Here is a 13,663-nt window from a genome sequence, read left to right on the forward strand (position 1 = left end):
ATCAGCCAGCTGACACTTTTCCTGTCATCTGGTGAAAACGTTCTGCTGAAATCTCCCTGTCAAAAAAGCATTATCAACTTTTCCTATTATTGGATTTGTGCAGCACTTTATGGGTATATTGGTACAAAGCATCTTTGTAAACCCTATTTAAGGTCTGCAACAATATAAAAGCCTCTGAAATAACTTTAGATTGGTTTTGGTTGGTTGGGTGAGATGGCCGGCACACACACCACAACTAAATTGGTTTAAGTCTTGGCTCACACTACACTGCTGCATCTCTCTCTAGTTACACCTATATATGATGGATGGGTCCCATTCACTATAGCATGTGCTAGGGCTGGACTCTGTAAAGCTTGATGCATGGCCTACATTCTGTGGGGAGCGTAACTGTGTGTGTGTGTGTGTGTGTGTGTGTAAAGGGGGTTAAGCCAGAGGCATTGTCAGGCTGAATCATCTCCATATGGCTCAGCTCTGATCAGACATCCCATCTGGCTGCTGAAGCACTCTACCTCTCGCTCTACCTCCATCCATCCATCTATCCCTCCCTCCTTTTCATCCCTCTCTCTACCTACTTCCATCTTTCCCTCCCTCTAACTATCGCCCCCTCTCCCTCTCCTGCTCCATTTCCCATCTCCCAGAACACTCCTTCCTTTATCACTTCTTCGTCTTTTCATCTTTTCCTCTATCTGCCTCACTGTCAGCTGCTTCTGTCAAAAGCTCTCCATCCCCGTATCCTTATCTTCCTTCATCCAACCCTCTCAACAGCTATTAGTGTTGTGTAGTGTAGGGAGTGTATATAGTGTAGTGTACTGTATATCTCCATTTTCCCGCTTCCCCTTCCTCTCTTTTTCTTCCATTTCCTCTCCCAGAGTGTAAAGTTGTGAAACTGTCAACTTATAGAAAGACTGTCACCTAAAAGAAAGGCTGTCACCTTAAAGAAAGACTGTGGTACCTTAAAGAGAGACTGTGTCACCTTAAAGAAAGACTTTGGCTCAGAGAGAGGAAATTAAAACCATCCATTGTAATGATGGAACAGAGATTGGGAGGCTCTCTGCTAATGCTGCTGCAGATCAACACAAAAAACAACAAGCAGTCATACTTAGTCATACTACTGCTTCTTTCTCTACCTCCTTTCTTCCCTCTCTACTTCTCTGCCTTTCCTCGCCTGATTCTCCTGTTCTATTTTCCTCCTTTTCTATTGTTATTACTATTTGTCACGGTTTGTCTCCCCACATCTCTTCCTCCGGCATTGTTTCCATATCAGAAGAGGCCATTTGCATTTTTCAGCTGCGCGCTCTTCATCTTTCTATCTCCTCTCTCTCTCTATCTCCCTGCCCTCCCCTCCCACCCCTTCTCTTTCACATCCTCATTATTTATCTTAAACTTTTGGATATGTCATTTGAATTCTTTGCCTACTTTTGGACGGTCATTTGCCTTTTTCACTTGGATGCCCTTCAGCTTTCTATCGCTCATTATTTCTTTCTCTGTGTCTCCATTTTCCTTTCTCTCTCGCCTTCTCTGTATATCTCTCTCTCCTTGGGTTTTGCAGGCTACAGATTGTGTAATTTAGTTCAATAGCTTTGAGCATCGATCCTGAGCCCCAGCATGGTCCGTTCTGCTGTACTAACACACCCGGGCCTGACCCCAAGCAGATGGAGTTTGCTTTATGAGGCAACTCTGTAACAGCCATGGACACAAATAGCAGAACTGTCCCAGTTCATGGGAAAAAAACCATCCATTGTTAAAATAATGATGGTATATTGATTTGTTGTCTAAACTCATGTACAGTTCAGTTTTGACATGTACTCTGTGAGTGTAACGGGAATTTGAATATCATGGAGTTCAGTTTCCAGGCTATGAGGCAAAACACTGTAACCATCATGTTGCAGTGGGTTCAAGTCTTATGGTGGGCTTAAGTCTGCAAAGCCAATGGTCTTAGTTAGCTGATCTTACCTATATGATGGTCTTAGCTGTCTGATCTTTTCAGACAGCTAAGACCAGTTGAGTTGAGTTTCAACACACATCGACTGTAATACATATACACACTCACTCACTACTGCACGCTCACTTTCCTTAAATGATTTTCAGCATCAGTTCTATTTTTATTTTATTACAATTAGTTTTTTGTATTATTCTTGTCCATTTAGATTTTATGTCATTTGTGTCATTGTTTGCCATTTTTATATTTTTATTTTTCCTCTATTTGTCTTTCATGGGATGAGATTATTTTTAAGACTTGCAGGGGTTTCTTTGTCTCGTTTGTAATTTTTTTCTTCTCTCTCTTCCCCTTGTTTTTAATGTTAGTAATGTAAACCTAAATGACCTTAGATGATTTTTTCAGGAAGTTCAGCCCTGCAAAAAGCAACTCCTAACAGCAGACAGTTTGCTCCACTCTGTCTGCCTGTTGTTGTCCAAACAGCTGGAGTAAACAGGCTGGCTGATTAAGATTTATGCCTGCTATCCAGAACCATCCCATCTCCTCTCTGCTTTACATTCATCAACATGTCGGTTTAGTATATTGTAACCCACTGGCTCATAATTCAGCCCAATTCTTTCCTGTCACTGGGGTAGATTTTGGAAGTAAATACACTGGGGGTCGGTGGGTCCTGCTCCAATGCATTCTGGGTAAGGAGTGTTGCTGACTTAATTAAGGTGGTGTCAGATAGGCAGACATTCTGTGAACACGCAGAACATTCTAGATCACCCAGAATACTCGAGAAACCATGGAACATTCTAGAACACCTCAAACATTGTAGAACATCCACAACATTCTGGAACCCCTGGAAATTTCTGGAACCTTTGGAACAATCCAGAACAGGTCAAACTGTTCTGTAACGCCTGGAACCTTCTACTGTAGAATAGGTACAGAAAGCATTTTAGACCTTGCAGACAACATTCTAGAACACCTCGAACACCCCAAACATGCTACAACATCTCAAACATTCTAGAAGACCCACGACATTCTAGAACACACAGAGCATTCTACAATACACAGAATATTCTAGAACCTCCAAAACACCTGTAACTGTAGACTCATACTAGACACACAGAGACAGTGTTTAACTCATAGTGAAAAGTAAAAGGTTCCCTCACCCCACCCTCCTTACAATGGGAGAAACAAACTTGAGAAAAGAAAAGATCTGATACAGTACTCTTAATGGACTATCAGTGTGCTAAAACCTTTGCTTTTGATGGCAGACGGCATTATGTGACATTATGAAATTGTTCACTTTGTACATTATGCTCAGGGCTGATTGTGTTGACAAAGCTTAAAACAATTACACCAGTCTGTTTCATGATAAGAGCTACCATTGTCTTCCTCAGTAATCAGATTCAGAGTCACAGTGAGCAGACATAATGGAATAGCAGACAGGATATGATAAGATGATACTGAAAAGCTAGATACATAAATAAATACTGGAAACTAATATTCAGCACCGACTCTGCAATGTTAAAACAAGCACATCCGATCTGACACCCTCAACTTGAATAAAAAATGCTGTAGTTTTTAGCAATTTAAGCTATTTTTTTTGTCTTTATTTATCCAGGGGTTTTACTGAGCAAGGATGAGAGGGAGAGTTCTTTGAGTATCAGTAGAGTGATTTTCTATTTGTTTGCCCTCAGACCTCTCATATTGATTCCAGATTGCTTTCCAGTCATTCAAGCAGTAATCAAATCATCCATCCTCTCTCTTTCTCTCTCTTTCTCTCTCTCTCTCTCTCTCTCTCTCTTGCGTGCTCTCTCTCTCTCTAAATAATATTGTTCCATTAATCCATCCCAATAAAGTGGTCTTATTTGTTTTTAAGTCTCACCATCCAACCTCTCATATTGATTGCCCCTGTTTCTATCCACTCATCCAGACTGTAATCAAATAAGTCATCACAATAAATGTGTTTACAGGACACACATTCCCTCTGTCATAAGCTCCACACTCCTGCTTTCTCTCTCTAGATGAAGTTGTTTCTCTCATCCAAGCTGTGATCAAATGTTTCATCTCACCAAATGGGTTGAAATACCAAACAGATATTTATCATATTGTTCATAATCTCCCTCTCTGTCTCTTGTTTTTCTCTCTCCGTCTCTTGTCTCTCTGAATTTGGAATTGTCTCTCTCTGAAGAATATCTAATACATTTTTAATGACTGGCTGTGTTCAGCTCCTTCTATAGTTCCTTCTCTCAGCAGAAAGTCTCTCTCCCAGTACTTTTGGGGATGCAGAAATGGATCTGCTAATTTGGACCTGCTGGTGTTCATCTATCATTAATGATGTCCCGCTATGTTTTCTCTGCAGTTTTTAGGATTAGGAATCTTCACATAATTATTTGGCTGCAGTTCTCTGTGCCAGTATGCAGATATTCAGTAGTCCCTAATGAGATGAGAGAGGGTGACCTCTGTGTGCTGCTCTCGGTGGGATACTGAGAAGATTAAAATATTCAGCCACAATGAAGAGGCTTACAATAGAATGGTGTACTGTTGGCATTAGGTCAGATAAACACACTAACAGGTTGGATAACCAGGAGAAAACAGACTAACTGGCCAGATAACTAGGATAAACCAAAGTCCCAGGCCAGATAACTAGGAGAAAAACAGACTAATCACTAAGCACTATATCCACTTTTTCACTCCTCTGTGCAACATGGTCTTGTCCATCCCAGAAGTATTCTGACTGATTGTTCTCCTCTTTCTTCTCCTTCCCTTACAATCCCTTTTCATCCTATCCTCCTCTTCCTCTTCCTTCTCCTCTTTCTATTCCTCGACTGCCCTCACCTCTTCCTTCATCATCGTCCCTCCTCCTAAACCCCTCTCTCTCCTCCTCTTACTCCTCCCTTTCTTCTATGACATTTTCATCATCCTCTCCTCCTCTCCCTCCTATACCTGCTCCCTCTCTTTCCCTTTCTTCCTCCTTGTATCCCCCCTCCTCTACCTTCTCTTCTCCCTCTTTGCCATCCTCCTACTTCTTATCACCCTCTTCCTCTCTTCATCTTCTTCCTCCTCCTCCTCCTTTTGCGTGCCACCCTCCCTCCTCCTCCTCTTCCTCCTCCTCCCTCCTCCTCTGTTCCAGGCAGGAGTTCGTCCTCTGAAGTCCAGCGTCTTGTCTCCCTCGGCAGCCTGCTGGACGACCAGCACTGGCACCAGGTAGCAGTGGAGCAGCTCAGCGCTCACCTCAACCTCACTGTGGACAAAAACACACAGCAGGTTCAAATCCCAGCCGAGTTCAGCCACTGGCACATCGAGCAGGTGGGGTGAAACACACTACACTGATACAAACACACACACCCACATATACATACACATATACAGACAAACATACACATTATGCTTTTCTTGGACTCTAAGTAACGTACAACCATGGGAAATTCAAAATTAGTTACTTTACATTACTGAAACATTGCAGTTTATATTGTATTTCTATCATTTCATGTAGCCTACCTGTGACCCTCCTGTGTTATTTCCCCATCCAGCTGAGTGTCGGGGCAGTCCAAGCCCTCGGCTCTCAGAAACCAGTCATCTCCAAGACGAACTTCCATGGCTGCCTGGAAAACCTGTTTTACAACGGCCTCAACCTGATAGACCTGGCTAAACAGAGCGACCACCAAGTTACTGTGATGGTAAGTTAATATACTGCTAACTATTGACCTAGCTAAAGAGAAAGACCACAAAGTTACTGTAATGGTAAGCTAATTTACCGGTAACTATTGACCTAGCTAAACAGAGTAACCACCAAGTTACTGGAATGGTTACTGGTAACTATTTATTTCCTGAACAACCACAAAGTTAATGTTATGTTAATTTACTTACTAACTTGACTTAACTTAGCTAAACATAATGACCACCAAGTTACTGTTGTGTTTACAGTCTTCAAACTATAGGACAGGTTACTTTAACGGTAAGTTAGCTTATTGGTAGCTAGCTAGAAAACTATGCTAACGCGAGGGACTTACTGAACAAAACGACCCCCAGGTTACTGTTGTTGGTAAGTTAGGTTGCAAAATCTCTATATTGACCTGATAGACTGAATTTAACACAGTTAATCTAATGGTAAGTTATTTAGCATGCTGTCTTGCACTATTGGTGTTGGAATCAATGAGGTTTCATATTGTCTCATTTACATTTTACATTTTAGGTGTTTAGCTTATCCAGAGTGACTTAATTACACTGAGTGCAACAGAAGATTAAACTTCAGTTTCTAGATTACCATCACTACAACCTACCAAATAGTAACGACTATAAGGGTCAGAGCCATAGTGCCATGAAAATATTCCCCTAACCCTAAAATTACAGCATATAATGTCTGTAGATCTCTCTGTAGTTTATGTAGTGAGTTATATCTGTGGTGAGACTACCGTCAGGGAGAGAACGACAGCTTTGTCTTTTTCAAGTTGAGCTCGAGGCTCTGTGCCTTCAGATCTAAGAGAGAATACATCATCAGTAGCTGGAGCAGGGCCACCTAAAATAAGACCTGCAGGATGAATTTGGCCCTCCACGAAATTCTTTTTGGCCCTCCAAAGGCTTCCAGAGATTGATAAAATATTCTGTTTGGTGTTTTTTGTGACTTGTTTATTACAAGGCATCTCACAAACACCATGAGGACATAGGAGCTAAGAATCCAGTACAGGAACAGGGAGCAGAAACAAGAATTCTTGGCAAAGCTGCTTAGAGATTGGCTTAAAGATTGTTAGAGGCTGCTTTATTATAGCACTGTAGCTCTTAAGGTGCTATCCACAAAGTTACAATCTGATTTGATACAGAGGCTAAATGTTACTTTATGTGGCTATGGAAGTTGGCCAAGATTGCAAAGAAAATAAGTGTGTGGGAGCGGGGAGTGAATTGATGTGTTTCAGTTCGTGGCTGTGTGTCTTTAAGGCTTCTGAGCATATTTAAGGTCACTTCTTACTTTGTTTTCCAAAGGTATCTGCCCACTCCACTAATTATTACCGTATATCATTTTAATTTGCTCTACACAGGGCTTTTAGATGTGATCTGTGTTCCCTGACCATTACGAAGATAGCAGATAGCTGATATTCCCTACTGAGAACCTGGACTGTAATGTATTGCTGCTGCAGCCTCAGCCATGGACCTGGTGTCATTACCACTGCTCAAAACAATGGACTGTAACAGAGATGTCTAGATAGTATTGGGCATATCCCCCACTTTCTCTCTATCTCTCTCTCTCTCACCTCCAGGCTGCTGGGTGACCTTGGTATTTTCAGTTTGCTTTCCTGGTGCTTATTCTAAGCCTGGCTGTTATCATTATGGTAATACCAGTGTCCTCTTTAAGGAGACTTGCTGATGAGATCTCTGTGACATCGGGTCACACCCACACACCCTCTGCAACTGATTAATATTCATGTTTTATGTTGTTTCATCTCTCTTGTAATCAATTTCTGTCCCACCTCTTCCCTCTCCACTCTATATTTCTCTCTCTCGCTCTCTCTCTTAGGGCAATGTGACCTTTTCATGTGCTGAGCCAGTTTCCGTTGCCGTGACGTTCACCGGCCCCCAGAGCTTCCTCCAGTTGCCGGGGGCGACAGCATCGTCGTCAGGGGGCGTGTCTGTGGGGCTTCAGTTCCGGACGTGGAACAAGGCGGGGCTGCTGCTCACCTTTGACCTCCCCCAGCAAGGGGGCGTGGTCTGGCTGTACCTGAGTGAGGCCAAGCTCCGCCTACAGATCCACAAGGCTGGCAGGGCGCTGCTGGAGCTCAGTGCAGGTCAGTCTAACCCCAGACCCAAAAACTCTAACAATTAATTCCTAACCCTTCACCTCTTACCCCTAACTCCTAACTGTTAACCTTTTCCCCTCACCTGCACTGCAAAAACTGACAAACCTGTTAATTTTGTATCCAGACTTACCAAGCTTATTTTAGATTTTTTTTTTTTTTGTGAAATCTGTCAGTGCAGTGAGATAATTTGACTAAAAATATCACAATAAGCTTGATGTGTCTGGAAACAAGTTAAAATCACTGGACAGCTTGTCATTTTTTGCAGTGTGCCTAACCCCTAACACTTCACCTCTACCCCCTAACCTTAACCCCTAAACCCATACAGATCTGCAAGACTGGCAGGGCCCTATTGGAGCTCAGTGCAGGTCAGTCTAACCCCTAACCTAAAACCCCTAAATCATAAATACTAGCCGCTAAGTCCTAGTCCTAACCTCATACAGATCGACAAAGATTAGACTTGGCACATTCGTTAGGCAGAGAAAGAAAGAAAGTAAGTACCAGGAGTGGGACTTGAACCCACGAGGACATGCTTCCATTGCATCTTGAGTGCAACACCTTAACCACTCGGCCATCCTGGTTCAATGAAAGCTCTTCTTAAAAGGTCAAAACCCAAGTCTGTGAAGATAAAGAGCTCAGCTGTTGTTTGTCTTTGAAGCTACTGCCTAATTACTTTATCAAGAGCTGAAAAAAGCATTTCAGTAAATGCAGGCATACAAGGATGTGTCATTAAATTATAGATCCGCCGTATAGATAGGCCGTTTTCATTTATGGGTCACTTTCACAGATGTGGATGAAGGTTAGACGTAAGAAAGAAGGATGGATGTAAGCTTTTTCTTTCAATGGAGATCTTCATTGATTAAAGTTTTTCTCTAGGACTAACACAGTTTCTTTAAAATTCACTAACCACTAAGTCCTAGGCGTAACCCCTAAGCAACAAAGCTTGAAGGACACAACTGGAGCTCAGTGCAGGTCAGTCACACAGAGGATCCAGGAAGTAAAGCTAAACACAGGGACTAAAATCTGTTCTTCCGGCACATTTGTAAGAAAGAAAAGATAAATACCAGGAGTGGGACTTGAACCCACGAGGACATACGTCCATTGCATCTTGAGTGCAACGCCTTAACCACTCGGCCATCCTGGTTGGATGAAACTCAGTCCTTAAAGATTGGACTCGTAGGGTTACTCATTGTGAGAAGATGAAAACGTGTACTTGTTGAAATCTAGGGAATCAGATGAATGTGTCATGAGTTTGTTTACATGTATATGTACATCAATTTTTCAAATATGACCCTTATCCAGGTCTTAGTCAGGATATAGAATTTACATAGAATAATCAGTACACCTGTAAACATGGAGATAATCTAAGATTGCATAGTTTTCCTGCTGTGTCCATTAGTAGCATGTTATTTTGATGCTCGTGACTCTATGGAATCACACGTGACATGGAAACAGCGCTTGCACTGTTCACCAAATCCAACAATAAACAGGATATGGTGTTTACATGCCGGGATATACCTTATATCCTTTATATATATATATATATATATATATATATATATGTTATTTAATGTCAGCATATCCCAGCTAGCATATTCAGGCTTTTCTTATTCGGGATATGGGCTTGTCCTGGTTATTGTAGACATGGAACACACAGAATATTTGAATATCTGGAATATAAACAGGATATTAATATGCATGTAAACACACTGTATGGGTGTGTTTTCTCAGGTTCTGGTCTGAATGATGGTCAGTGGCATTCGGTAGAGCTGAACTCCAGACGAGGTCGTCTCACCATCGCAGTGGACAAAGAGGAAGGAGGCACCGCTCACGCCAGCCCCTCATTTCCTGCCACCACAGGAAGTCGCCTCTTCTTTGGTGGTAAGAGTGGGACATGGATGTTGTTTACTGTTAAAGGTCAATGGTATCTTTGTTGGCAATTCAATTCTGTCGTGTCAGAAAACAATGTAGAGGCTGCTGAACACTAGACAATATACCAAACTTAAAATGGTTCTAGCATGCTGGAAATGTTTCACTATGGTTTAAATGTACAGGAGTTTGTTGAATTTGCCCTGAAACATATTAATATATGTATTAATATATTATTGATATATTAATATTAATATATTATATTAAATATCAATATATTAATATTTGCCACATCTTATATTCCACAGTGCACAGTACACTTGGTGTGGCCAGTTCTTACCTCTACAACTGTGTATTCACTGAACAAAATTCAGACCCAACTCATGGCTATAATTTAATAATCATGCTACTCTCATTCTTTCCACTTCTGCCGCCTCCTCTCTCTTTCTCCTCTCTTTCCTTTTTTTTTCTCAAGCTGTTCGCCTCTCTTCTCTCTCCCTTCTTTTATCTCCTCTTTGCCCTCCTGCTTCCTTTCCTCTCTTCTCTCTTCTTCTCTCTTCATTCTTTCTCTCCTCTCCTCTCCTCTCCTCTCCTCTCTGTGCTTCATTCTCCACTGGCTCTCTTTTGCCTCTTTTTTTTTTTTTAATCTCTCTCCTGTCTCCTCTCTGCTCAGCAATACTGCAGTCCAGGCATGTTCTTTAACTGCTTTAGGCTTTGTAACCTGCAGCACATACACACTCGCTCACAAACACACACATGCTCATATTGCCTGCACACACACACACACACACATCTATCCCCACACATTGTATTGATTAGAATGGGAGAAAAAGCTACTCCTGCAATCAGCGCCTGCCCTCCTATAGCATTATTCTAACCACTTAGGAATAAACAACACATGACAAATCACAGCTCTGCTCTCTACATGAATAATGGAACAAATTTGCCACAGCTGTTCTTTAACCCCTGTAGATAATAAGTTTTGATGCATACAGTAAATTACAGTGCGTTTTAATCCCTACAGTAAATCACATTAGGTTGTAACCTCTATAATAAATCATAGTGAGTTTTAATCCCTATGGTAAATCACTGTGCGGTATAACCCACTGTATAGTATATTTAGGTGTAAATGGAATAAATTATAGTACTTGATAGTGTGTCAGTGCATTGAATAGTGCTTGCTGTGTGTTACTAGCTCTGACTAGGGAATGATCTGGAGTCAAGTCATATATCAGATATTGCTTAGACAAAAATAATTGTGTTCAAATTCTCATTTCTCACTCCATCTTTAAAATAATTTCATCCATAAAACATTTGTATGGATACAGATATGCAGCACCTGTTGGTTTACCTCATTATCTGTTGTTTGATTGGCTGACTGCTGTCCTCCCTCTCCTCTCCAGGTTGTCCTCTTGATGACGACAGTCAGGAATGCAGAAACCCCTTTAACGTCTTCCAGGGCTGCATGCGTCTTCTGACTCTGGACAACCAACCGGTGGACCTGATCATGGTGCAGCAAAGACTGCTGGGAAACTACAGCCAGCTGCAGATCGACATGTGTGGCATCATTGACAGGTCAGTCCCCAAAAAACTGGATATTGAACCGACCATTAACCTTTTTTAGGCCTCCATTGCCGTTTGTTGAGATGTATCAACACAGGAAAACGTGCTATTGTTGTTCATAACACAGTTGAGATACACTTACCATGGTGTTCTCTCTGTTGTAGACACCACTTAACTTTAAGTATATACTTTCTCAATTTACTCCCTGTCATCAAAGCTGTCCTACCAGGAGTGGGATGTGAACCCATGTAACCATGTGTCCCTTGCATCTTGTCCGCAATGCCTTAACCACTTGGCCACCCTGGTCACTTACTTCCTGTAGTTTCGAGGCCAAAAACCAACACTGTGAAGATAAAGCTCTCTGCTGCGTTATCTGTCCAAGAAACCAATCAAGGGTAAAGAAATATGATCGCTGTAAGAGGCATCTGAACATCAAAACCCCTTAACCAGTCAGCTCTCTTATTTACATGAAAGGTTCAGTGTGAAAGGTCAAAGGTGAAGCTGTTAAAAAAAAAGAAAAAAGTTGTTATCCTGGTACAGAGGTGAAAATAAATGTGAAAAGAGATCTGGCCACACAAGGCAATTTGTCTCTGATGGAACCCACGACTTTAGAAATACTTATTCAAATGACACATATCCATTTTCACTTGGAGTCCAACATCTCATCACATAAAAGCCTCAGTTTGAAAGGTCAAAAAACATCCGTGTGTAGGAAAATATATACCTGAAGCTTGTGACTGACTTCTCTACTCTACTCTCCAGAGGTTGGCCAAACAAAGATCTATACCAGGAGTGGGACTTGAACCCATGAGGACTTATGTCCATTGCATCTTGAGTGCAACGCCTTAACCACATGGCCATCCTGGTCACTTGTTGTCTTTAGTTTGAGAGAACAAAAACCAACTGTGTAAAGATAAAGCACTCAAAATCTTTGAAGCTAGTGAAGAGAATAGAAATTCACTCCTCATTCTTGTACAAGTAGTGGGGTTTGAAACCATCAGGAAACATGTGCATTGGAGACAAACACTAATCCTTTCTGGTGCAGTTATTGTCGATTCTGAAGACACATTTAGAACATGTTTGAGGAACATTTATTTCTTTGCTATTTTTGAGCTGCATTGGTTGGCCAAAAAAAGATCTATACCAGGAGTGGGACTTGAACCCATGCGAACATGTGTCTATTGCATCTTGAGTGCAAAGCCTTAACCACTCAGCCATCAGCCATCAGCCAGCTTGGTTATTGTAATGCATTTCTTGAATGGCTAAAAAATACATCACTGTAAAGGTCTCTAATTCACCCAACCATTCATTTAATGAAAGTCAGTGAGCATGTTATTGCTGCACAAGGAGCAGGGTTTGAACATTTAGATCTTAATTACTGGAGGAAGCCAAGAGGTTGTATAACACATTATTTGACTTCAATCTGACACTTGATTTATGGCCTCTCCAAGTGGATTTGAATTCCAAAACACTGTTTAGCCATTTGGGGAAAATGTATTGACTGAAGTTCAACATTTTATATTCCTATAAGTTCTAGTCTGTAAAAGTGTTATCATTCTGTCAAACAAGGATGTAAGTTACATAAAACCATGAGTATTTCATTTGGGAAGAAAACTCAGGTGAAAAAGCTCCTCTCTTGTGGCTTATAAAGGGGAAATGCAATATGCAGTTTTCTAGCAGTGGTAAAATGGGTTGTTTGACAGACAGAGCAATAGCAGCACTGTTCTGTCAATCAAGAGTGTGTTGGTGGAACTTGCAGATGTTTTTTTCCATGATTGTTTTGTCATCCAACTTTTTGTTGTGGTGAAATGTGATTTTTCTTTGCTTTTCTTTTTTGGCAGAGTAATTTATTTGTGAGGTGAAGCGGGTGTTGGAGAGAGATTGCACCACCCAGGAGACACACACAAATACACACAAACAATCACAGCATTTCCCTTATGAAATATAGAATTATTGTTCAGTGGAGACCAGAGGTGTGAAATAACCACTGTGACAATCCTGTTTGTTTTGTTCTTACTGATAGCTGCCAAGTCAATTTTTCTTCTTGGTCTTTGGTCTGTTCTCACTGGAGCATGTTTTATTCTGACCAGTGTTTCTCTGCTTCTGCTGTTGTCCACGTTTGATCAAGCCTGCTTCGATCAGCTCTTTCATTAAATCATTATTGTCACCATCTTTATTGATTACCACTATTACCCCTATCTGTTGCTCTATTACCTTACCACAAAACCACACTGCAAACATCATGTAAGCGGAACGTTTTTGTTCCGTTGGAGTTTCGCCATCATTAGATCAGAATCAAACAGAATCGCAGTAATGAGTAAGTAGATGCTTACTGTTGCTTCCTCATCTTTTTTTACATTCTTCCTTGATATGTCACGTTAGATTATTTCACCTGTGCCACTAGTATGCACTCAAATTATCATAGTGATAAACAAAAAATAAAAAAAGGCATAACAGTTTTCTTTGTCATCAGTTTCTATTTATTTGTATTTTATTGACATCTGCGCCTAGGCTA

The 13,663-nt window shown here is 41.2% G+C and overlaps 1 protein-coding gene and 3 non-coding genes across 4 annotated transcripts in view; 1 reads left to right on the top strand and 3 right to left on the bottom strand.

The window, feature by feature from the left end:
- Positions 1-13,663, top strand: part of LOC139646061 (contactin-associated protein-like 4) — a 65,274-nt gene that overhangs the window by 12,196 nt on the left and 39,415 nt on the right. Inside the window, exons 4-8 of the mRNA XM_071521966.1 lie at positions 5,061-5,236; positions 5,461-5,607; positions 7,440-7,707; positions 9,448-9,597; positions 10,989-11,160. Coding sequence (XP_071378067.1) covers positions 5,061-5,236; positions 5,461-5,607; positions 7,440-7,707; positions 9,448-9,597; positions 10,989-11,160 — 913 coding nt within the window. The remainder of the gene's footprint in view (positions 1-5,060; positions 5,237-5,460; positions 5,608-7,439; positions 7,708-9,447; positions 9,598-10,988; positions 11,161-13,663) is intronic.
- trnal-caa (transfer RNA leucine (anticodon CAA)) lies at positions 8,215-8,297 on the bottom strand. Its single transcript has one exon. It is a non-coding gene; the product is annotated as a tRNA-Leu (tRNA).
- Positions 8,778-8,860, bottom strand: trnal-caa (transfer RNA leucine (anticodon CAA)). The gene has a single exon. It is a non-coding gene; the product is annotated as a tRNA-Leu (tRNA).
- On the bottom strand, positions 11,933-12,015 carry trnal-caa (transfer RNA leucine (anticodon CAA)). The gene has a single exon. It is a non-coding gene; the product is annotated as a tRNA-Leu (tRNA).

This window comes from Centroberyx affinis, unplaced genomic scaffold (genome assembly GCF_046629955.1).
Source record: "Centroberyx affinis isolate AG114_WGS23_722 - 3 ecotype Tasmania unplaced genomic scaffold, CSIRO-AGI_Caff_v1 ptg000082l_1, whole genome shotgun sequence".
NCBI lineage: Eukaryota > Metazoa > Chordata > Actinopteri > Beryciformes > Berycidae > Centroberyx > Centroberyx affinis.